The 26,746-nt window shown below is 44.9% G+C and overlaps 1 protein-coding gene across 1 annotated transcript in view; it reads right to left on the bottom strand.

Annotated features, from left to right (window-relative positions):
• CALN1 (calneuron 1) overlaps positions 1-26,746 on the bottom strand; it is a 477,016-nt gene that overhangs the window by 374,496 nt on the left and 75,774 nt on the right. Inside the window, exon 2 of the mRNA XM_021700534.1 lies at positions 3,719-3,843. Within this exon, the coding sequence (XP_021556209.1) occupies positions 3,719-3,843 (125 nt within the window). The remainder of the gene's footprint in view (positions 1-3,718; positions 3,844-26,746) is intronic.

Here is a 26,746-nt window from a genome sequence, read left to right as displayed (position 1 = left end):
AAAAGTTAAAATGACTGCAGACCAAGTAAATCAATGATGTGGAAGACAGACCCGAGAATGAATGCAGAGTGCAGAGAACAATGTGAGAAGAGACATATAATGCAGAAAACAAAGAAGGAAGATCTAGGATTAGCATGGAAGGCATGAAATACCCACACTCAGACATTTCACAGTGGCCGTGAGGGTACTGTGAGGACAGTGGACCCTAACATCATAGACGTAACAGAAGGGGGATGACTAGATTATATCCTAACAGCCCCAAACTGGAAACCCGAATATCCATCCTGGATGGAATGAGTGCAGAAATTGAAGTATATTGACATGCAGTGGATATTCACACTGTATATGAATGAACTTCAGATGGATGCAAATTTAAAGATTACAATAACATCCCAAGATTATTCAATAGAGAGCATTAAGAAAACGGCTTTTACAAAGTTATAATTCACATGTCTGATAAAATTCCACATGATACACTCTTTTTAAGTACAAGATACTGCTAATAAATGTTGTATATACAGAAATTCGCTGGGTAGATCGCAAATTCCTTGGGGAACAGGCAGTGAATATTATGCTTCTTTGATTTCCTCCTGTACCCACAAAGCATTTGGGTAAACATTCCTATAATGAATGAATAAACAGGAATGGACAAATGAATAAATATGAATGAATGAATGAATGAATGGACTGTCTCGACCAATTCATCATTGCTGAGTTTGTTTGTTAGGTGATTTCTGACTCTAATTGGGCCAACTCGATGTGGCTTTTTGCATAATTTCCTCCTGAGCTTTGTTTAAAGAGAAGAAATAGAAACTTCCCAGAGTAAATGTCAGCCAGAGAAGGCCTGCATGGTGAGCGGCTCTATGCACACCTGTTCTGGGAGGGTAACCATTCATGGACTGGGGCAAGTTTGGCCTTTACATGAAAGGAAAGGGGCATTTATCCCTGGGCGGGGGAAAACCTGTCCCCGTGGCCATCCCTAAGCAGGGGGCTGCAGCCTCAGTGGGGTAGGGAGGGGGGCGTGGTAAGGGAAGATGGTACCCAACTAATGGATCACAAAGGATGCTTTGATGTCCACCAGTGTCCAACACATCCACTCCCTGTACCACACCATGTGTCCTCTGAGGATAAGTGAGTGGCCCCAAGCAGGAGGACTTTAGGGCTCAGCTTGTCCTAGAGAACAGCAAGCAGGCAAATCCTCGGAAACTTGCCGTCCCCGAGAACCAACCTGTGGTTGGTTTTCAGACCCCGCCTGCTTGCTCTAAACTCAGCGCACATCTGCACAGCCCTGCCCAGGGCCCCAAGATGCTCATCATAAAGCATGAGCAGTCATAACTCAGGGTTCACCTTGGCCAAAAGTAAATAAGTAGAAGGAATCTTCCATCAGAAAATAAATGGCCCTTCTCCAAGCTGAGAGCCTGGATTACCCTCCTGAAGGACAAACACAGTGTCTTCAGCAGCCGGCTTCAGGCCTCAGGCCATAAAGTCTGGCTGGACTCCATCAGTGACCCTGCAGGCCCCCCACTGCTAAGCCTGCCCACCTAGGCTTGAGGGCTGTTAGAATCTCTCCCTGCTCTTCTCGCCTGCCGAGAAGACACCTTTCAGCCTGGCTCAGCTGCCTGAGCGAAACATGCTCCTGAGCTCGGCTGCTCGCCCAAGTACACGGAAGGTGGTTCTGCCGGGCACCCTGGGGGGACAAAATCCAGCCCGCAGTCCTCTTGAAAAGCTGCGTGCCCTGGCAGTGGCCCAGATTTCACAGAGAAAAAAGCCGACGACCTGAGGAGAAGTCATCTCTTGATTATTCATGGCGAAGTTGAGGAGGAGGGAGGGAAAGGGAAAGCCAGGATCTGTGAAAGCCACAGGTGATCCCCAAACTTCCTTTGGTTAGTAATGTCAGCCTCTCTAAGAGTTATCCTAAACTAGGGACTTCCTGCCCCATCCTCATGGCCTCTGCTCAGGGAGGCCTTCAGTCCCTCCTGCCGATGACGAAGCCCAGGGACCAACCTACTCAACAAAAACACAAGTGCAAACCCACCCCCAAATCAATGCACCACTTCCCTGATGTCTCCGGGGAGTGGACTCCCCAGGGTGCTGGGAGCCTGGGGCCCCGCCAAACACGCCAGCAGAGCTTTGGTCCTTCTTTCTGGTCACCTCGCTTTGGAGGCAGTCAGGGCTCTACGGCCTCCTGCATCCTGCGTCTGAATGTCCTCTGGCCAACAGAAGGCCAGGAGATCCCAGGTCCTGCTCTCCTCTCCTGCCACCAGCCTCTGTCCAGACTGCAGTGAGCACCTGCTGGCCCTAAGGAGCCAGGTTCCGCCACGCGCTCCTGCTTCCTATAACACCCCGGCCTCCCCTGCGGACCTCGCCCAGCACCCTCCACGGCTCCACCCCTGGCTCATGTAAACAAGCCAGTCTTTCAGATAAGCAAGCAATCACACCAGAGGAGAGCAGGAAAAGCTATCAGACGACCCCATCCTCCACTTCCCTCAACTCCTGCCAACTAGGAAGCAAGTGTGGCTTCGTTGGCCCAGAGCTGAATTTCCCCACCTTCTTCTTGTGAGTAACGGCCGTGAGGCTCCCATCTGTGCACAGACACAGCATGCTGGTCAGACCATTCCACTTAAAAGCGAATATGTGGGCCATCTGGGGAAATTCTGACTTCTCTATTGTTGAAAGCAAATTTCTACTTCATGCTTTAAAACGGTGTTACAAGGAGGGGGCGCCTGGGTGGCTCAGTTGTTGGGCGTCTGCCTTCGGCTCGGTTCATGGTCCTGGGGTCCTGGGATCGAGCCCTGCATCTGGCTCCCTGCACCGCGGGAAGCCTGCTTCTCCCTCTCCCACTCCGCCCCGCCCCCGCCCCACCACTTGTGTTCCCTCTCTCGCTGTTTCTCTCTCTGTCAAATATATAAATAAAATCTTTTTTAAATAAATAAATAAATAAAATAAAATTGTGTTACAAGGAGCATAACATTCCAGAATACTAGGGAAAACGGATTCTGGCTCGGCCTCAGCAGATGGGGCACCTAGGCAAACATCTGGCTGGATCAACCTAATTCTCTGTTCCAGAAGAAATAAATTCCTTCTTCCTCGTTTTAATGTGGTTGGTTGCTTAATCAGGGGCTTAGCTGACCAATGAGGATACAACAGGGCACCGTCCCAGGATGAATACAGCCATGGTGTGCCCAGGTTTGTTCTCATCCCTAACCCTGCCCTGAACACCCAGGGCTACACTGTGTTACAAAGGAACAGAGGCAATTAAAATAATTGCTGTCCGTTCCCACCTAGACGCAGCTTCCAGATGATTCTGATCTGGGCAGGATTCAAAGTACCACAGCCCCAGGTCAAGAACGGGGCTTTCCAGCCCTCGCCTCCCCTACAGCTGGGCCCCACGGAAATGACAATGTGGAAACATGACAACACCACGGATGATAAAGATTCCATAAACTGGAAAACACATTTTGGTAGCTGAAGGCCAGTCCCAAGGTCAGCCTACAAAGAAACCAAGACATTCACCAGAGATTTCTCAGGCTACCGGCTCGGTCCCGCACGAAGACGTCATTCGCGCGGACCTGTCCCTGAGCTCTCTCCCCTCGCACCACGGTTAGACTTGGGCCACAACGGGCGGGTGGCCCGAGCCTGGTGCATTCACCTCAGAGGCACAACAGCCTCAAAGGCCTCCGTGGAGTGGCTAACCTCCCAGACGGGGCGGGCCCCTTACCGTCTAGCTCCTCCACGGAGATGTTCGCAAGCTGCTCGCTGTCGCTGCCGGCAGACAGGGATCGGTTCAGGTAATTCCCCTTGTACAACAAACCAGCGGTCACGTGGTGGAAAGGCATCTTTTCCCTGTTCACAAGACAAGCGGGAGTGGGGAGAGAAAAGACATCATCATTCATTCCTTCTGTCCTTCCGGAGAGGGCCACCTTGGTTCCCAGATGGCTGGTGTCATTTTTAATGCAACAATCACATTTCTAGAGGGAAAGTCAGAAAATGCCAGGGGACTCATGGTCTGAACAGTCCCCAGATGCTCTCGAGTTCCATCGCTTTCTTCGCTTTACACCTGACTTCATTTTACCGACTCAATCATGAATCTTGCAGACTGTGGGATACCCATGTCATCAGCAAGTCCTTTCCATGCAAAAAGGAATCCTCTCTGCTCCTTTCCTGCGCCCGACAAACTCTTTTCTCAGTACTCATCAGGAATGCTCATCCCAGAAATGCTGGGCTCCCCGGGGACTACTGGGCGTCTTAGCTGTGACGGAGCGGAGATCCAAGTTTTCCACTTTTCCCGGGTAAAGCAGATGACCCACTCACAAGAGCACTTGAATCAGGTAGGAAATGGCAGGCCCTAAGTTAATACACGTACAGCCGGGCGCCTGGGTGGCTCAGTTGGTTAAGCGACTGCCTTCGGCTCAGGTCATGATCCTGGAGTCCCAGGATCGAGTCCCGCATCGGGCTCCCTGCTCAGCGGGGGGTCTGCTTCTCCCTCTGACCCTCTTCCCTCTCGTGCTCTGTGTCTCTCATTCTCTTTCTCAAATAAATAAATAAAATCTTAAAAAAAAAAAAAATACACGTACAGCCTTCTGCGCCTCAGAGAAGCAGCCCCCAGGCCTGACTGGGCTGCAGACACCAGCTAGCGGGGCCGGCTTATGAGCACACCCTCTGAGACACCACTCACACCACCTGCCCTGCTGTAAAGGTGAGCGGCACCTCACCTGCCCCAGAACAAAGCAGCTCCCAGCAGCCTCACAGGGAATCAAAGCATCCCTGAGACCAGACCAACAAACCCTCCAGGCAAAGCGCCTCCGTCCAGACACCGGCCCACAGTGTGATGCAGGCTAAGGGAAGAGGGAGGAAAGAGAGTTGGTAAGGACATGGAAAGAACAAGCACAGCAGAGCTAAAGACAAGGCAGTTAGAACGGTGGGCTCCTCCACAGCAGAGAGAACATGACTCTGTGACAGTGAGTGAGCTGCTGGAGCATGTCAGGGAGCATGTTCTGCTTCCCTATCTGGAAACAGGGCTAAGAGGACTGATCAACCTTTGAGTGGAATTAGGGAATAGGTAGGAAGTATGGGGAGTCAATTACAGGCTGTGGGTAGAGAAAACCTCTTAACAGAGCTCCAGGAAGGTGAACCGGGCGGCACCAGAAGGGGTAATCTCCTCGCCACTGGGGGCATTCAAGCAGAGGTGAGGGCCTCCCTGCTAGGGTTCTGTGGGAGAGAAACAACCCCTGAGCTCTCTCCCCACACACCCCTCATTCTCCACATAAGTCACTTGTAGAGTGCTGTTTCTTATCAAGTTTGCATCTGTACGGTAAGTGGGGGCAGCCCCAATGGCCCCTCCAGGCACTGAGGGGCTGAGTTACAAGGTATAAATTACAGGAAGACAGCCAGTCTCCGAGGATGACCGTTCAGGACACCCAAACCTTGCTGTCCCTCAAACCACATTCATGATAGCAACTGTCCTAATCACGGGATGTTGGAGCCGGCAGGCACGGGGGGTGGGCATGGCGGGGGGAGGGGGGGCTCCTGCCTTCTTTTCCCTGGGACATCACTGAGTGACAAGCCCTGCAGGACCCCGCCTGCCCTCTCTCCCTCTAACCTAGAGCACACACCAGCATGTCCCTACTTGGGCTGAGAGCCACTGACTTACAAACCAACCGAGACTCCTAAAAGTTACAGGGGTTCATCCAGAACACAAAGCCGGTTAGTAGAGGAATCAGGTCTAGAACACAAGCCTCCTGAGTGCTATTTCGACGAAGCAGCCTCAGCTAAGCACCAGACATTTCCACCGGATGTCAAACTCTCATTTCAAACTCAAGATGTCTAAAAATGAATTAATTATCTTCCCAAAAAATAGGCCACACTTCCTGATTTCTCTATTTCTACCAAAGGTACTTTTCACTCATCATAACAACTGGGACGTCTCTCATGAATGTTCTGGGCCCCAAAAAGTAAAACAGACACATGGCTGAGGCAAGAGCCAGCAACAGGCTCCAAACCACCCTTACCCCTCCCCGGCGAACAAAACGGACATCCATGGGCCCATCACAGACGGCGGGATGCTAGTAACGAAGTACGTCTGCACTGGCCAATTCATATGGGGAATATCTTCAGCTGATTATAAGTCAGACTTACCCTCCCCCAGCTGCATCTGTCTTTACACATAAAATAAAATACAAGAATCTTTTTCTGGACAAACACTTCAATTACCATCTCCTCTTTTCACCAACTTCATTTTCAGGCCAAACATGTTTAAAAGTGAGAATCAGATGTATGAATTAGGACCACCCTCCCTTTTCCTGGGGCCGATCCTGATTTGGGGGGGTCCTGGGCTGTGTTTATTTCACAACACTGGCGAATGCTTCCTGTGTGGCTTCAGCTTCCCTCCCAGCACCGCCACTGGACCAGTCTGCCTCATCAGCTGTTCTTTTAAACAATGTTTCAGTCCTATAAACATGGGAAGACACTAATTTCACCACCTGGGGATAAGGCCCCCTGAGGTCAGCACACATGCAGAAAGCGTCCCCTTCCCTGGCCGTGGCTCATCATTCTAGTTTCTCCTCGAATTTTATAAACATCTTCCCATTATCAACCTTTCACCTGGTTGTCTGATGCTCTCAAGGTGCCACACAAATTTTTACAGCCGCAGTAACAAGGTTATACTCGATCGAGCATATCCAAGCCACAACCTAGTTCAGCCACAGGATAAATGTCGAGTACTTTGCAAAGAAAACTGGCCACAACTGAAACCCTTTGACATACCAACATAATTTGCTTCTGGAAAAGGCAGCTTACAAAATTAGGAACGCATTCAGTGCATTCAGTCTGCACCCAAAACGCTCCACGTCTAGTGGGAAAGGAAACGGGCAAGCGAACCATACGCATGGATAAATGAAGTCATGTTCAAGAAAGGGAAGAACATCATCCTAAGTAAGCTAAAAACAGCCACTGCAATTAAGGGCTGAATTTCACTCCAAGCCACCTGGGGAAACCCAAGCTTTAAGATTCTCTCTTCGGCTACGGAAAGGAAACACACAAGTTCATCAGCAAAGATAAACACCATCCTGAACTGAAACTTAAAGATGGGTCCTTCTAGGGAGGAAAATGAACAAAATACATTTTTTTTCCAAAGCAATTTTACTCATTGAGAGATATTATTTATGATTGTTTATCATGTTAATTTTTTTTTTTTTTTGTATTTTCTGTAAGGCAGTGCAGTTTCATGGTGAAGAATCAGAACTTTCTGGTCAAAACCGGAGTTAGACTGAAATTCTAGCTCTTACCCTTATTAGCCAATGTGGGTAAGTTACTTAACCTCTGTCAGCAACAATTTTCTCCTCTTCAAAAATTTTGATACACATTGAACAGTATTTTTGTAAATATGAAATAAGATAACTTATAGAAAGCACTAGATTTAGTGCCAGGCATACTCTCAATAATACCATCAGTAATATTTGCTAAAGATTATATGAAGCAGGATGCAGGGCAAAGAGACCATGGATTCACTGGGTTGAAGATAAAACACACTGGGTTACTTTTTATTTTTAAGATCTTATTTATTTAGGGGCGCCTGGGTGGCTCAGTCGGTTAAGCGTCTGCCTTCGGCTCAGGTCATGATCCCAGGGTCCTGGGATCGAGCCCCGCATCGGGCTCCCTGCTCAGCGGGAAGCCTGCTTCTCCCTCTCCCTCTGTGATCTCTCACTTTCGCTCTCAAATAAATAAATAAAAGATTTTATTTATGTGAGATTGAGAGAGAGAGCATGAGCAGGGGGAGCAGCTGAGGGAGAGGGAGAAGCAGACTTCTCCCAGTGCCACATGCTGTCAGCAAGCAGCTCGCTCCATCGGGAAGAAGGAGCTCTTTGAATGGAAAGCACCAGAACTGAAGAGGAGTCTGTTTCCTGGGCACCAGGGAGACTGGCTTCAGGGTCCCCTCAAGGACAAGGTATCAGGAGGCTAAAACAAAAGGGGGGGGGGAATGGGTGAAACAGGTGAAGGGGATTAAAAGTACACTTATCTTTTTTTTTATTTAATTTCTTTTTTGAGAGAGAGAGAATGAGGCAGGTGGGGGGTGGGGGTGGAAGGGGCAGAGGAAGAAGAATCTTAGGCAGGCTCCACACTGAGCCTGACATGGGGCTCAATCCTGAGATCATGACCTGAGCTGAAACCAGGAGTCAGACCCTTAACCAACCGAGCCCCCCAGATGCCCCAAGAGCGCACTTATCTCAATGAGCACTGAGTAATGTGTAGGGTTGTTGAATCACTATATTGCACACCTGAAACCAAAGGACACTATATGTTAACTATACTAGAAATAACACTTAAGATAATACACAAATGATCAAATAAATAACGAAAGGGGTGGCTCCTGTGTTTTTAGGGTAAAGGAACTGGCATGTTTCCTGGCAGAGTAATAAACAGAAGACCCCCCACTCACATTTACTTGATGCCCTTCCGAGATGGTTAATTTTCCATGTCAGCTCGACTGGGCCCACGTATTTGCTTAAACATTTTTCTGGGTGTGTCCGTGAGAGTGTTTCTGAACAAATGTGAGATTCACATTTGATTCAGTAGCCTCAGGAAAGCACAGTGCCCTCCCCAAGGTGGATGGGCCTCATCCAATCTGTGGGAGGCCTGAAGAGAACAAAGAAGCAGAGGGAGAAATCCTTCTCTCTGCCTAACTGCGAAGCTGAGACACCATCTTTTCCCACCTTGGGACCCGCACTCAGCCTGGAGCTGAGGCCATTGGCTCTCCCGGATCTCCGGCTTGCCAGCTGCAGATCATGGGACCTCTCAGCCTCCCTAACTGTGTGAGCCAATTCCTTATAATAAATCTCTCTCTCTATGTTTCTCTGGAGAACCCAGACTAACACACCTTCCTTTTTTTTTTTTTTTTTTTTTTTTAAAAAGGAAAAAATTCAGGCCCCCTGCTGTAGGCTGATACTATTTTTCTGGACAAACACTGTACCAAAATGTAATTCTGCCGGGCCTCTAAAGCAGTGCTCCTCAAAGTGTGGTCCGTGGACCACGGCCAGCTGAACACTGCTCATTGCTGCTCTGCAATGAGATAAAGACTGGATTTGAAAGAAAGCATAGAAATTTTTATAGCAATGTATAGCCTTGTCCCAACATGTAAGCATGTGACCAGTTGACTTCATGTTTGAACTAATCCTTCCCCACAAATAGTTTGAGAAGCACTACTCTAAAGTAGTGCTTCTAAAGGAGACAACAAGAGCCCATCTTCCCCCAGCAAAGATGCTCCCCACGAATGCCAGCCAGACACCCACCGGGCATTTGCCTAAGCACTAATAAAACAATTGTGTTCCCTTGTGAAGATCCTGCAGGGGCAAGCCAATTGGCAAACAGAGTTTGGATAGAGCGCAAATCAGACAGGAATGAGTAAGCAGAAAACAAGAAAGCAGGGTATGTATGAAATAAGAATGCAAATTCATTAGGAAATATCACAGTAAGGTGAGGAGAAATCACGTCAAAAAGACAAGACAATCTGCTGAGAGGCAAGCCGATCTGGAAAAGGGGCAGACCTTGCAAAACAAAGAAGAAACCCCAAAAATAATAGAATGGAAATCTACATTAATGGCAATAGGAGTATTTCAAACAAACAGAAAATTCCGCAAATAATATAATGCATGCATGGACTCGCCACTCAGATTGAACATTTTACCTTATTTGGTATAGATTTTTTTTTAACAGAAATAATATATGACATTGATGCCCTGCCCACCTATTCTATTCCTCCACCACCTTCCCTCCACTGTGAAATGCATCCTTCCCATCATGTTTTAAATGTTCCTACATTTGGGAGTAACTGTATATATTATAGTATTGCTGTATATATCTTTAAATTTACATAAATAATATCACACCACACATATGCTTTTACAACTTGCACATTTCACTCTATATTAAATTTTAGGGATTTATCCAAATCCATACACACACACCTAATTTATTTTTAACTGCTCCATAGTTTTCCATGGTATAAATATATTGCAATTTATTTATTCATTATCCAACTGACATAAAAGTATGCTGTAATGGGTGTGCCTGGTTGGCTCAGTCAGAGGAGCTGCAACTCTTGATTTCGGGGTCATAAGTTCAAGCCCCACATTGCATTTAAAGATTACTTAAATAAATAAAGCTGAAGAAAAAAAAAAAAAGCATGCAGGCACCAGGGTGGCGCAGTTGGTTAAGGGTGAGACACTTGGTTTCAGCTCAGGTCCTGATTTCAGGGTCCTCAGATCGAGTCCCAGAGAGGCTCAATCCATGAGATCAGAGCTCATCTCGGAGTCTGCTTGAGATTCTCTCTCTCTCTGCCCCTCCCCGCTCTCTAAATAAATAAATAAAATCTTTTAAAAAAGAGAGAGAGCACAAGCAGAAGGAGCAACAGAAGGAGAAGGAGAAGCAGGCTGAGCAGGGAGCCCGATGCAGGACCTGAGCCGGTCCCAGGACCCCGGGATCATGACCTGAGCTGAAGGCAGACGCTTAACCAACTGAGCCACCCAGGTGCCCCTAAATAAATCTTTTTTTAAAAGTACGCTACAATGATATCTGCAGGCATTTCTCCAGCCTATATACCTAAATACAATATTACACAGTTTTGCCAAACTGCTCTCCAAAATGGCTGAGTTAGTTTTCTATTGCTACAAAACAAATTACCCCTGAAATCAGTGGCTTAGAACAACAAATATTTACTATCTCACCCACGATTCCTGTGGGTCAGGAATCAAAAGTTGCTTGGTTGGATGGTTCCGGCTCAGGAAATTTCATGAGTTTGCAGTCAAGACATTGACCAGGGCTACCACCATCAGAAGCATGACTGAGTCTGCAGGATCCACTTCCAAGATGGCTTATTCACACAGCTATTCACGAAAGTCTCACTTCCTTGTGGTCCCTGCCATAGGGCTGCTAAAGTGTTCTTATGACATGGGAGCTGGCTTCCCCCGGACAAGTGATCCAAGAGACAGGAGGGAGATTTGATGACCTGGTCTTGGAAATCACACGCCATCACCCTCACCATCCTCAATTCATTGGAAGCAAGTGGTTAAGTACAGCCTACACCCACGGAAGGAGGAATCAGGCTCCACCTTTTGAAAGATGGAGTACCAAAGAATTTGTGGATATATTTTAAAACCATCCTCATGGTTGTGGCAATTTAGAGACCCATTGTTTATCTAAGAGCGCATTTATTTCCCTCATAGCCTTGCCAACATTTGGTATTATCAGACTGTTTCATTTTTCTTAACAGGATTTCCTTGATTGCCAATTTAGGCATCTCTTTATAGGACTTTTGGCCATTCTGGGTTCCTCTTCTGTAGATTTGCTTTTCATTTTTATCTATTGGGTTGTTTATCATTTTTGGATTGCCTTGTTCTTCCGTGTTATCATTGTCCAGTATTTCAGGTTGACCTTACTTTCAAGCCCCAAGTTATCAGTCATCGTTGTTGTTGTTATTGTAGCGGCTTCCAGCCAAAGCTTTTCTAGATTCTTCCACACGTTCGCCAATTACTCTGCACACCATTATACAGTATTTCCACATATTTCTACATACACCATTTCCACAGATGCCACTAAGTTAACCACAAATCACAGATAATAAGAAAATGCAGTCACATAATTAGGAAGTGATGAGTTTTTACTATTTATTACCTTTGTTTTTTTGTCAGTTGATCCTTCATTTAAGAAGGTAAGTTTATGTTTCATTTATCATTCACTTAAGAATGGCTATGTTTAATAACTGGCTTATAAAATTCCTGAAAACTTAACTAATGCCTTTCACAAGCTGGTATGGGCTGCACTGGATGAAAACCTTTTTCCTGACCACTTCCAGTTGTTTCTATAGGAAAGAAAAGGCAATGGAAGCATGACATTTTCCTGCAGCAATATTCCACTGTCCACTCTCCAGCTTCCTGGCTCTGAAGAAGTGGTTGTGGTGATGGTGGCTCTTAGATCCTTGGATCACAGCTTCAGGGGTCCACCCTCCAGGTTTCGGGGGGGCGTCAAGAGAAAGTTTTAGGAACAGGAAGGCTACTCCAATGGCAGTCTCAGTAGTAGTAACTCTCCTAGAAGGCCAGTTCTGAATCATTCTGGGAGTCATTCTGGAGACCCACCTAAAATCCAGGCCTTCAGCCCTTCAACAAGTTGTAAACATCAAATCCCCTTCCTTTTTAAAATACCTAGAGTGCTTACTGGTCCTTGAGCTAAATCTTAACTGTTACATTATTGTATCTTCCACATTTCTTAAATTCTTCTTTTTTAAATTTTCATAGTTTTAACTCTGTGTATCTTTATAGACAGTTCCCTCAAAATTAAATTCCCCAATTCTTTTTTCAGTTGTAACTTAACTCATGGTTTTAACCTGTCCGCTGACTTTTTCATCTAAATGACTATGTTTTCCATTTTCAGTAGTTTAATTTGGTCCCTTTCTAAACCCTCCCCTCATTTTTCGCTGAGTATGAATCTTGGATTATAATTTTTATTCTTTTACCTTTCATCCTTCCACTTTTTCACACTTTTCTTTCAGGTGTACAATGTATCATTCTATCACCTCAATTTCTTTTTTTTTTCTAAGATTGTATTTATTTATTTGACAGAGAGAGACACAGCGAGAGAGGGAACACAGCACGGGGGGTGGGGGAGGGAGAAGCAGGCTTCCCGGCGAGCAGGGAGCCTGATGCGGGGCTCGATCCCAGGACCCTGGAATCATGACCTGAGCCGAAGGCAGACGCCTAATGACTGAGCCACCCAGGCACCCCTATCATCTCAATCTCCTAAGGCACCAATCCTCCTCTTTGTACTTCTTGGACTTTTTCTAGCGGTAAACTGTTTCCCGGTGTGGTCCACCACTTTCTGTGGGTAGGAACTCCAGCAGCATCTTCAGCAGGTGCTGCTCATACCTTTGGAACTGCACGTGCTCCGAGAGCCAGACCCACAGCACAGATGCCAAAGGCAGTCCATCAGTTGAGGACCACTTTGCACCTTCATTCTTGGCTTGGAATGCCCGCACCAATGGGTAGTATAAATTCGGACTGCGCTTCCCTGAACTCCCAGTCTGGAGTTCTGATTTATCACTGGAGGCTTTACAGCAATTGTCTGGGCAAAACTAAATACCTCCGGGGGTGCCTGGGTGGCTCAGTCGTTAAGCGTCTGCCTTCAGCTCAGGTCATGGTCCCAGGGTCCTGGGATCGAGCCCCGCATGGGGATCGAGCCCCGCATCGGGCTCCAGCCCCGCATCGGGCTCCCTGCTCTGCAGGAAGCCTGCTTCTCCCTCTCCCACTCCCCCTGCTTGTGTTCCCTCTCTCACTGTGTCTCTCTCTGTCAAATAAATAAAATATTTAAAAATAAATAAAAATAATTAAAAAAATAAAACCGTGGGCTACATAAGTGGTTAGAAGGCTGAAGAACCCAACAGAGCATGGTTAGCAGAGATTCGGAACAACAGAAATTGATTCCCACCCCTAGTCTGGAGGGACACATAGAGAAGGCAGAATTACCAGAACTTCAGAGTTTGGGTGGTAGCTCTCAAAGGGGAAAGAACTATGGTAGAGGCTGCTCAGCAGGAACTGGGGCCACGGAAGGAGGGGCTCTCCTCTGTCAAGATCCAGGGCAGGAAGCACTGAAGAGAGAGAGAGCCACTGCTGGAGACCTCTGTCAAAGGGGCTAGAGGTAGGGAGAAATACCAGAGCCTCTGTCTTAGGCCCACCTTCTCATCTCCTGCTGGCACCTCCCTTTGGCCAGGAAGTCTAGAAAAGTAGTTTGCAGGGATCAGTCCCTACAACACAGGGCAGAGCCGGGGAAGGGGCAGGGACAGTTGAAGCAAGCAGGCAAACATATTTACATTTTTTTTTTTCTATTTTATCCAGCATTCTGTGTTTACACATGAAAACAATCTACATTAGCTTAGTGAGGACACTTACAAAACTAGGTATCCTGGTGGCATTTTGAATTTCAAAGATGAGGAAAAGTACTCTGAGCATCCAGGTAGAGAATACAGGCTACTCACAAAAGAACAAAATAAGACTCAGCTTCCTTCAGAACAAGCAGCAGCCAGAATAATGACACAATTTCCATCACCTGCTGCCTTTAAAGGGCCATTTAAAGTAAACTGAGTGGGTGCACCTGGGTGGTTCAGTCGGTTAAGCATCTGCCTTCGGCTCAGGTCATGATCCCGGGGTCCTGGGATCCAGCTCTGTGCCAGGCTCCTTGCCCTCCCTCCCCCTCTGCCCTGCTCTTGTTCTCTTTCTCTCCTCAAATAAATGAATAAAATCTTAAAAAATAATAAAGTAAAATAAGTAGAGAAGTTTACAAATTAAATTATGGGAATTGGGGCGTCTGGGTGGCTCAGTCAGTTAAGCGTCTGCCTTCGGCTCAGGTCATGATCCCAGAGTCCTGGGATCAGGTCCTGCATAGGGGACCCTGCTCAGTGGGGAGCCTGCTTTTCCCTCTCCCTCTGCCCACTCATCCTCTCTCTCCATCACTCTCTCTCTCTCTCAAATAAATAAATAAGATCATTTTTAAAAATTATGGGAAATGATATTAAGGCAAATGTAAAAAAAGAAAGTTCCAACTTCAAAACAATTCAAAACAAAAAGCATTGAAAGTATAAAGTCATTTTATGTTTAAAAAGGGTAAAATTCAAAATAATAGTCCCAAACCTCTATGCATTATATATTAGAAAGTAAAGATAACTTAAATATAAAGAAAAATTCATTTTAAAAAATTGGTGAAGACTTTAAGTACACCCTCTAAGCCTTTGACAAATTACCTGGACAAAAAAAAAAAAAGAGGATATGAATAATGTAGACATCTTCCTATGAAGGCTGATTTACCATGTGAGCATGCATGTGTGTGCCCACGTGGGCATATCCATTCCCCCAGAGATCACTTTCCAGATTTCTATGAACATTTACAAAAATTTATCAAATATAAGACCAAAAAGCAAACTTTAGTAAAGGTACTCAGAAGCAGGTCTGGCACAGTCAATATTTTAATAGCTAAAAGTGACACTGTGTCCAGCTTTCTTGAGATATGCTTGACATATAACACTGTGTAAGTTTAAGGTGCACAATGTGTCGAATTGATGCACTTACATATCCACAAAACAATTAACACCCTCACACCTCCACTGTGTCACATAATTACCATTTCTTTTTTGTGGTGAGAACAGCTACTCTCTTAGCAAACCTCAAATACACAATGCAATATTTTTTAAAAGATTAATTTACTTGAGAGAGAGAGAGTTGGGGGAGGGGCAAAGGGAGGGAGAGAGAACCCCAAGGAACGTGGAGCCCAAAGCAGGGTTCAATCTCACAACCCAGAGATCATGACCTGAGCCGAAATCAAGAGTTGGACATTCAACTGACTGAGCCACCCAGGCCCCCAAATGCAATATTATTCACTACAATTGCCACACTCTACATTCAATCCCTAGAACTTATTAAAATTGAATTTGTTAATATATTCTCTTAAATACTTCCCAGATCAAAGTTTTTAAATTAAAATTACAGGTCTGGGGGCGCCTGGGTGGCTCAATCATTAAGCATCTGCCTTCGGCTCAGGTCATGATCTCAGGGTCCTGGGATCAAGCCCCGCATCGGGCTCCCTGCTTGGCGGGAAGCCTGCTTCTCCCTCTCCCACTCCCCCTGCTTGTGTTCCCTCTCTCGCTGTCTCTCTCCTTCTGTCAAAATAACTAAATAAAATCTTAAATAAAATAAAACTACAGGTCTATCTTCAAAAAACAAAAATGGGAATAATTCATACAAAAAAGTATATGAGGTATATAGCAAAGTAACATTCAGATAAAATGTGAGGTATTTGCTTTCATGATTCCAAAGAGAAAGAATAAACAAGAAATAAGTCTTAAAGCTAACTTCTTAGAAAACCCCCAACAACAAAATAAAGTAAGCAGAAATAATGAAAGAAATGAATTAGAAAACAGATAAAAGAGCTGGTTATTGAAACAAAAGCAATAAACTAGACAAATCTCTGACAAGTCTATTAAAACAAATAGAGAAAGCACGAATAGGAAACATTCTGAAATATGAGACTTCTATGTGCAACTAACTCTAGACTAATAAATTTAAAACACTGCTTAAATATATGATTTTTCTCTCAAAACACAGAAATTAGATTTTTTTTATTGAAAGCAATGTGATTTAATACCATTCATGCTTATTGAAATTCTCGACATAACACTTTGTTAGGCAGTGATTTAAATATCTGGTTTTAGGTTGGGTGTATTTCCATACTTGATTTTAACATCTGCCATAACCAAAAATACACCTCAGAAAGAGACACAGATCCAAACTGAAGAAAAATGTCATTGGCAGTATTTACTCAATCACAGTATTCACATCCTATAAGCAATTCCATCCTACAAGCATACCAAGATTTTTGCCGATATTTGGCTGGGAAAGTTTGATCTTCCCTAATGTCAATGGATGATCTTGCAAACTGCAAGCAGTCCCATTTTTGTATTTTTAACAAATGGGTCTAAAAAACACTTGATCTCTTCATTTGGAAGATTCTTAAGTGGTTGACAAAATTCTGTTTCCAGATTTTTTAACTTTGCAGATCTGAGTTTATAGATAGCACACTCACATTTTTTTTTTTTTGCAACAAAATCACATCATGGTTGAAACATTTCCAAAACCATGATTTTCAAAATGCTCTTTCCATAGCATGAGTTTCCTTTGAAAAGAAGTCATTTCCTCAAACCTTTGTTAAAGTGTCATCTTTAAGTGTGTGGAGAGGACAACATCCTGCCATCTCAGAAAAGATCAGCAAATGTGGATCATTTGCCTGTTTATGATGGAGAGTGTGTGACACTCCGTGTTTGACAACTCTTTTAAGAACTTTGCCCTGAAATAAGCCCCACACTTTCCTGTGGTACAAAAGCCATCTGTAGTCATTTTCCATTTCGTTTCAAAGATTTAGGTCAGGTTTCATTATTCATGAGAGTGAATACAGATCAACATTTTAAATAGCCTTTCTCATGTTTTTCAGTGGTTTCAGCCAACTTTTGTCCGATCTGATGGGCTTGACGGTGTTTTAATTTATAAAGTGCTGATGAAGGTCTCCTTTGGGGACCGCAGGAAATGCCATCTCAGCCATTGTCTTAAGGTCCACTTGGGCCAGCGTGATCAGCATGATCCAAAACCTGGAGCTTTGGGCACATATCTTGCCCCTTTTGGGTGTTAGTCTAATTAAAACTAATTTAATATAATTTATAAATTCCCCTAACCAGGGACTTGTGTCACAAGTCACTGGAAACAAGGGTATGAGGAAGTCAGTGGAAACAAGGTCAATGCCCCCATGTATAGGACACCCACCTGCCCTGAACACGTCACCCCCATCACATCAGCCCAGCAGGTAGATGAGCAACTGAGAGTGTCAGGGTCTCTCTACAGTGGACATTAGTGAAGTGTAATTTCTTCCTTCTCTTTTCTTCTTACATCCAAAGGAATACCATACACACCCTACTTTGAAAACCACTGCAGAGATATTGCCATTAAAATGAGGAAAAACACAACATGCCATCAGCTCTACTATTAAGTAACACTATCCTGGAAATTCTACGTAATGCTGTAAGAATGAATAAAACTAAGAGACTATTTAAGAGAAGACCAAGAAGAAAAATTAAGTGATCAAAACCTAAAATGAAATATATATAAATACGTAATCCATCTTTCATGGTCAAAGGACATTCCAAGTTGGCAGTATAACTACAGAAATCACAAAGGAAAAGACAGAGCTTTGCCAATATAAAAATAGAAACTTCTAAGCATTATCAACAGCATAAATAAAACTAAGAGGCAAGCAGGGAGCACAAAAAGGACATGAAGAGATAAGTCACAAAACTGGAAAGACAAACAACTAATAAAATATATGGAAACCATGGCTGATCTCCTCTAAGTAACCAAAGAAATACAATTTTTATGCTATCTGTTTTTTCAATTTAGGAGGGTTTTGCTTGTGTGTTTGTTTTGTTTTTAAAGCATTTATTTATTTATTTATTTATATTAGAGAGAGTGAGTGTGTGTGTGAGCAGGGGGAGAATGGGGCTTGAGCCCAGGACCCTGAGATGATGACCTGAGCAGGAATCAAGAGTTGAACACTTAACCCACTGAGCCACCCAGGTGCCCCTGTTTCTTTTTAACATATTGGTGAGAATATAATGAGCTGGGTACTTTGTAGCGACAGCTTGGAGAAAACAACTTGGCAATTATGTATCAAGAGTCCAAAGGATAGTTCTCAGCCTTTGATCCAACAACTCTATTGTTTGAAATCGATCCTGAGATATGGTCAAAGATTTGCACACCAAAAACATTGCATTGCGTTGTATTTAAAATGGACGAACACAGAAAAGAAAGGAAGAAAAAAATAAGAAGAAAAAATCTAAAAGTATAGAAATTGATAAGCAACACAGATTCATATCAGAGTATACTGCATATCAATGATACTTGTTAAAATTTTAATGATATCAGAAATCTTTACAATATGGTGTTTTAACTCTAGAAAGCATTTCAAGTAATAAAACGGAACATACTTGTCTCTCCTAAAATCCTATTAAAACCATGGCATAGGAGAACAAAATGGAATATATTCATAAAAGCACAGAATATGGAGGAAAGGGACCATCATCATTAGTCCAAAAAAAATTGGCTGAATGATTTTGCCCATCTTGATGGACAAGGTTGAGCAGAGCAAGTCTGGCTGAAAATATGATAAGGGGAAGGCAGAAAATGAGAAGTCTCTCATTTTCAAGATGAGAGACCAGAAAACTTGAAGGAGAGGAAAGAAGGCAGAGAGAGGCTCTGTCGAAAACCAAGAGCACCCCAAGTTGGCAGGTACCAAGAGCTAGAATGGACACAGGGTGGAACCAGGGTGGTGATTCAAGCCCTTTACTTGGAACAGCTCAGTGGGTCTCCCAGCCCAAGGAAAAGGTCCTCTTAAAGGAGTGAACTTCCTGAGGGTTGGGTGGGTGCGCCAGGGTAAGGCCCTCTGCCTCTGGTATTTGCATGGGGACAACTTGTTCACGCTTTTTGTGACTCTTAAACTGAATCCACGCCCCACCCCTGTAAAGGTCTGCAGCCATTCCTCACCTTTGGGGGGAAAGCTGGTATGGACGAGATAGGGAACCTGAAGGGACTCCCATTTTAGAAAGGCTCCATCTCTGCCATTTCTCTGCTAAGCCCCATTTACTCACGTTCTGTATTTCACCTTGCTTCTGAGTAAACCAAAGAAGCTATGTTCCTGCCCCAAGGGGGAAGCAAGAAAGGGAATCATTCTGTGAGTTTCATTCTAGGCCCCCTTACACCTGGTAACATCCAAGAAGAATCAGTCCCGAGCTGGGACATGAGCTTCGAACAAACCTTGGTCATTACTGATGTCAATACACCTGTCTTCGGTGATTTATGGAATGACAACTCTTATTCACCTGACACTCACTTGGATCACCCTACCCTGGATTCCTGAAGGAATACCTACCCTGGACCCCTTTCCAATATAAACCCCCAACTCCAAGTGATGGGGAGACTCACCTCTCCTTTTCCGAGTCTCCCAGACACTCCATCTGCTACACTCTATCATTTACGCTATTCAGTAAACCCTGCTCTCACTTCCTACCAGCTTGCATTTGATTTGAAGCCAAGGACCCTCATGGCTGGTCCTGCAGGGCCCCCTCGGGGTCCTTGGACCCCGCCTGCTATGCCATTAAGAGGAAACCTGACTCGTACTGGCACTTCCATTCAGAAATGCCAGCAATGCCAATGGCCAAACAAGGACTGCCCGACCCTTGAAGACGATCAGCATCCCCAAGAGCAGGGCAGCGAAGGTGACCCCAGAAATAAGAAGGATGATTCTGGAAAGAGAAGGCACCTTGGAAGAATTTTAACATAACACTTGAGAGAGACCCGAGAGGCTACTTCGAAAAATGAGTAGTCTGAGATCAAGAACTCAGGGAAGTTAAAATTTTTACCAGAAAAAAAATAAAATTCAGTAGAACTACAGGGGAAAGTTATGGACACCACACAGAATATAGAAAAATAGAAAATTTCATTCATAAACAGTAAGGATTAATGCAAACAGCCACGTCCACCTAATACGCCTTTCAAGATGAGAGACCAGAAAACTTGAAGGAGAGGAAAGAAGAGAAGAAAATTTCTGATGATATGAACCTTCGGACTGAAAAAGCCCATCGAGTAGCTCAAACCTCATAAATAGCCCAAAACCTCATAAAGTTTCAGAACACAAGGATAGAGAAAGCACTCTAAAGCTTCTAGAGCAAAGAACAGACAACTTCCTGATGAATGACGACCCTATTGGCATGAGACACAGATCAGCATCATCGGATACCAGCTGACAACAGAGCAAGGAGCTTAAGTCTCGTGGGAAAAATGAACGGATACCCAGGCAACATCCAATCAAGACAAGCACTTAGAAAGTGTACGATTCATAGACACTTCCTAACAGAATCACTCAATGAATTATGTCAGCAAAACATACAAGGAATCCAAGAAGTGAGAGAATGGGTTCCAGCCCGGGCGTGAAATCTAACAAGAAGGTGTGCTCTCAGAAGACCGCTGTGAGAGCAAATCAGATCCAAGATGCCCAGGGCAGGGCGAAAAGCCACCTGCACAGCGAACACGGGGCTGAAGCTGGATCAGCCCCTTAAGAAGCAGCAGCTAAATGTCGGTATCAAATGTCAAAGACAAGCAGAGTGGGCTCCCCTCTTCACTCCCCTCTCCCTTCGATTCTGAGGCTTTTTAAATATGTTTTTCTACAAATGGCACAAGATTAGTTTCTGCACAGAGTAATATTTATAATCATCATCATCATCATCATATCCTAAATGCTAACTATGTTCTTTTCGAATCTGCAACCGACAGCCGAATCACAGACATTTCAATTCCAGATAGAGAACAGAGCACACGTGCTGGACACCACGATCGTCTCATGGTACAACTGGCAGAGAAGGGGGAGAAAGAAATGTGAGGTGTGGTGTCCCTTATCTCTCCCGGTGCAAGGGCCAAAGGTACTAGTTAAAGTTAACAAGGAAATAAAGATTTAAGTGTGTGAGCTAAAGCAATGAAGCTAATCAATTCAAAGATTTAAAAATAAATGTGTGACCAGCAGATACTGGAAGGTAAGGACAGGGAGGGCTGTAGGGTAATGGGGATCCCCTTGTCCTTCATGAGAGAGGATGGGGAGGTTCTATTTAAAGTGGAGAACCAAAAATGCAGAAGCACTTCCTCTGGAGCAATTTCACCCACGGAGGGCACTAACAATTACAAATGGCTCAAAGAAGTGGCCTCGGACGTGGAGGGTTCGGCTGATGGGGACTCTTACTTTTTGTTTGTACCCACTTACATTGTTTTTTTATTATCCTGTTCCTGTATTACTTTTATAAGGTCAGACCATAAAATTATATGGAGAGCATAATCACAACTATATAGTTACCTAGTCACATCCATATTCATATGCATATTCATATGTATTCATACAGATGTTCACATATGCATGTTCATATGTACAGCCATAGAAAAGTTATTGGAAAGACATAAAGCAAAATGTAAATACTCGTTATTGCTGAGTGATGCATTCACTGTAATTGTATTATTTGTTTCAACCTTCCACACTTAGTGCCATGGATCTATTTCATTTTTATAGCTAGGAAGAAACTAACATGATTTTACAAATGGAAGAGCCTGCCTGTCATTTCCTCCACGTGGGGGTAGGACCACAAGGACCCTGAAGGCAGACAAAGGCTGCTTCAAGGCCAGGGGTCCAGTGACCCACAGCCATCATGCATGAGCACACATTGTGTCTGCAACCATAGGCCTCGGAAGACAGAGCCTTGGCTGGCTAACATGAAGGGCTAGTGTTACCCAGCAGTGTGGACCCAGATGTGCGTCTCTTCTACCAATTTTGATTTTGAGCGGAACTGTCTCCCTGAGATTGTCCAAGGATCAAACATGAAGGGCTAGTGTTACCTAGCAGTGTGGATCAGACAGATGTGCGTCTCTTCTACCAATTTTAATTCTGAGCGGAACTGTCTCCCTGAGATTCTCCAAGGATCGAGGACACGCAGGTAATCAGATGAACACACCTGCTGGAAGGAATTCTATACCAGCGTCACAGGAATGCTGAAGCTTCGCCTGCCAACAGAGGACGCTTTTGGCAGAGGATTTTGAGTTGTTCTTTCTGAAAGCAATTAGACAAAAAGTTCAGCTGCTTTTTTAAGGCTCCTCCTTCAGGCTCCTATAACCTTGTTTAATTAATAAGTTGAATATGAAAGGATTTAATTTTAATAAATTTTTATGGATCTTCCTTTGAGATCCTCCTATAAGGTTTCCCTGCTAACTCTTCCAGACGTTTCTGGCTGCTCATGCATCCAGACGCCTTTCTGCAAGGTGGGGGCTCTTGTTGGCGGAGTCGGGAACCCTCTCCCAAAGACAGTAGGAGGCAAGGGACTGTGGGTCTGTGGGAAGTAACCGCACACACTACCTAACCTTGACTGTGCAGAGTTTTCTGGGATGGCACTTTGAATCCCTCACTAGCTGTCTTAGTCTGCTCAGGCTGCTGTAACAAACTCTCATAGACTGGGTGGCTGAAACAACAACTGAGAGATTTATTTTCTCAGTTATAGAAGCTAGAAGTCCAAGATCAGAGCGCTGCCATGGTTGGTTTCCGGTGGGCACTCTCTTCCTGGTTTGTAGATGGCTGCTTTCTGTATCCTCACATGGTGGGAGGAGAGAGAGAGCAAGCAAGTTCTCTTGTGTCTCTTCTTATAAGGGCATTAATCCCAAGATAAAACCTCCACCCCATGATCTAACTAAACCTGATTATCTTCCAAAGGCCCCACCTCCAGATACCAACACATTGGGGGTGAGGGCTTCAACAGGTGAATTCTGGAAGGGACACAATTCAGCTGAGAGCAAATATGGACGAAGATGGACAAAATCAAGCAGGAGTGTAAAAGCCTGTTGCTTTTTGTTATTTGTTTAAACTTGAACTAGCCCTATAGTGGCTGGAAGAGACTATTATAAGAGATTCATAGAGAAAGGTACTGCACCCCTGGAGATTTAGCCTCATTTGGACCAATTTACATAAAATGAAAAGCATGTAAATTAGATTCAGTCAATCCATCATTCAGATGGAAAGTAGTTTGAAATTTACCTATTATTTCAGAGTTGGCAGCATAAGAATATTTGGAAATAAGACATAGCGCTGAGGACAATTTTTTTTTCTGAGATTTCTTCTCATTTTTCCATAAATCTAAGGGCACCCAGGGGAAGGCTGAAGGTGATCTAGCCACAGGGGATGTCAATTCAGCCGTTCAGTTGTTTGAGTGGTAGGGACTTAGAACATCTCTCTGCTGGGATCCGGATGGTATTAGAGCAGAAGTCACCACATTTGTCCTCAAAAAAGTTACAAACCTACCAGGATAGGAGTCCCAGAGATTAAATAATATCTGGTCCATGCACCTGAGAATTATGCACAACTCAGGCAGAGAAGAGTGACTCCCATGAGCAAGCCACCTTGTTGAGCTGAGTCCAGGTGGCATAGGGAGGGTGGCACTGGGCACAGACTTCTCACCTGCAGGCCAGACACTGGTGCTCTGCAGAATGCCACACCCCAGACAGGGGACAGCATTGGAAATATCATAATAGGACACAAGGTCATCCTAACAGCCAGACAGAAGATGGAAAGCAAGATGGCGGTCACCACGGGGACATCTGCTGCCAAGAGGAGGGTCCCAGCTGACAGAAGCAAAAGGCAGAGCCCAAAAATAAGCACAATCAAGATGGTGAGTTCACCAGGAGGACATCCTGTGAGGCCTCTTGGTCAGTCTCTAACCTTCACAAAGACACTGTGATGCAGAGCAATCTGCTAAAAGAATGCGCAGCTTTTCTATGCTCTAGACACATTTAAAAAAAAAAATCAACAAAAGTCTACAAAGTACAAGCAGACTATGAGCTCCTTGGACACAAAGTTCTCCCAGCATCAAGCCCTTTGTCGGGCATATAAGAAGGACTCCAAAATGCTTGTTGAATGCACGCATGCATGAATGAATGATATGAAAGAGTTTGTCCTCCTGAAAACCACCATGACAGAGAGGAAATCAGATCCCCTGGAGCTACCATCCTGCCACAGTAAAACCTGGAGCAAAACACATCTTCAGGGCCAGTGGGAACAGAAAAGTCAAATTTGGGAGCAAGACCTGTCATGGAGCCATAATGATAACTAGAAGTTTCTCTAGAGACCATGTCCATCTGGCACAAAAAGACAGAGGGAAGATTCCTCAGAATAGGTCATGCATGAAAACAGTGAACATTTTTCGAGGAGCCGGGAATTCTACAAACAACGTTAAGTAATACCTCAGTTGCACCTTGTGAGGTAGGATTAATATTACCCCCAGTTTACAGACGAGGAATTAAATAACTGGCCCAAAACTGTGGAGTTGTAGGTAGTAGAGTGGGGAGTGAAACCCAAGTGGCTTGGCTTCAGAGACAACCTCTCCAGTGGCTGTCCCTAGGACAGACAGACAGCAACAACTAAAGGCATTCCTTATCCCAGAAATATGTATCGATGCTGGCCCTATTCATCTTTCTGGAGCCATAACATGAGGCAGGACCTCTGCTCTACAAAACATACACATTAGTCTGTCTGTAAATAAATGTCCTGGAAGCCAGGGTGAGGCTCGGAAGGGTCCAAGGAACTGAGGCATGGAACCTTCTCCTGTGACAAAGCAAAAGCTCCAGGGCAAGGTAATGTGGGAGTGTAAAAGGCACGACAGAAAACAATGGAGGTGGGGAGCATTCACAGGGAATTCCAGGAACACAAGAATGGGCGCCATGACTGAAGGAAAGGAAGCCACCTTCAGGAGCCCTTGGCTGAGGGCATCAGAGGGAAGCTGATGGATCAGAAGTGGCAGGCAGGGAAGGACACCAAGAGGAAAACAAACATGAGTGCAAGATCCCCCACTGTTTGCTGTCTTCTTCTGTCCCACAGCCAGCCAGGAAAAGCAACACTGGATCGCTTCCCACACTCCATTCGAAGCCAAAGAGGTACAAAAGCCAACCTAATTTAGTCATCTTCCCCTCTGTTCTCCCCTGAAATGACCGTACTCACCAGGTCCAGGGAGCTGTTCTGAGTTGGAATGAGAAGCTTTGCCTGTGCTTTCTGCTTCAAGGCTGCTGGGGATTGGGGGGTTTCAGACCGGAGGGCGAGAAAAGAAGCAGATTCCCATCAAGGTGCTGGCATCTCCAAGGGGGCACCTGCCAGCCCTCTCCCACCTCAATGCTGTCTGCCCTCCCCTGTCTGTCTGTGGGTATCTCCCCATCGTGCCCCACACACCACCCCTTCATGTCATAATTCCCTGATGCTAAGGGTGGCCCTTCTTCAGTGTCCAGCTCACCTCGCTCAAGAAGGAGGTCTTTCCCAATCCTCTAAACACGAAAAAGAAAAGCAGCATAGCAGAGTGGTGTTCAAGCTAAACAGACCCCAAGCCTGGTCCTGGCTCTGCCACATTCTAGCTATAAAACCCTAGACAATGCAACCCTTCCAAGTCTTAGTTTTCCCACCAACAAAATGGGAGTCAGAAGGTATCTGCCTCATGGAACAGTCATGAGCATTACCTGGGATTATCCAGAAAATACTTTGCACAAAGCCAGCACACCATAAGCAATGCACCCAACTCCTGGCAGTCAGGATACTGCCGAAGACCCACAGCAAAGGCATCAGTATGGCTGCTCACAAACATCAGTGGGTGAGGAAAGTCGGGCAAGGAAGGGAAGGTAGGACACAGAGTATGACCTCAGTGGCTCTCTGCTTGACTTCACCCGGGGCCCCTTTAGATAGTCCCTGGGGTAGTCCCAGACCTCAGTCACGAACTGGGATGGCAAGGGGGCACCCTGGTGCATCTGGTGACTTCGGCACAGAAACACAACAGCAAGAGTGTGAAGTTTTAGAAGTGGCCCAGAAGAAAAATGGAGATGGTTGTGAAAGGAGTAAAAACGTGGAATATATATATTTTTAAGAGGAGTAGGATGAACTGTAAAGGTCTGGATGCCATAGCAAAGCCCAGACTTTCAAGAAGAATGGGGATGATCCACGGAAATAGGAAAGATCCAAGAGAGTCTGTGCCTAGGAAAGTAGTGAGAAAACAGGAAAGAAGCAAACCAAAGATGATGAAGCAGCCTGCCACGAGGCAGCCATTCCAGCCATGTAAGAGCCACTCACAGGCAGGGAGAACTCTGGCTCCAATGAGTCAGGCCCCTGTGTTGTTTTGATTTTTTGCTTTTTGATCTGGGTTGGACCCACAAACTGGGTTCCCCGTAACACATGGCACCGTGCGGGTTACAGGTGAGCCAAGAGATCCCCATTCCAGAGTTTTCCTTCTTGGCACTATAACCTTTCTGAAATATAACCTCGGAAAAGATGCCTCTGGCTTAGAAAATTCCAGAAGGACAAGAACGTCAAAGAAAAAAAAAATGACAACAGCATCATTTAAAAAAAGTGGTTTTGACAAGTTGAAAGCTCTGGGACGTCCGGATAAGTAGGGACCATAAAGATCATAATTCTCTTCCCATAAAAAAAAATGGTATTTTAAAAATATAAGAAAGAAGAAGGGAAAATTTGCCCTTTTGTAGATTTTTTAAGTTATTAATAATTAAGCCAGGGTAGCACTGGAAAAAGAATAAATGCAGTAGTGAAGCTGAACTAACAG

The sequence above is a fragment of the Neomonachus schauinslandi genome, chromosome 5, assembly GCF_002201575.2.
Source record: "Neomonachus schauinslandi chromosome 5, ASM220157v2, whole genome shotgun sequence".
NCBI classification, from domain to species: Eukaryota; Metazoa; Chordata; class Mammalia; order Carnivora; family Phocidae; genus Neomonachus; species Neomonachus schauinslandi.
Note: the sequence above shows the minus strand (reverse complement) of the source record. Positions and strands in the feature narration are given on the sequence as shown.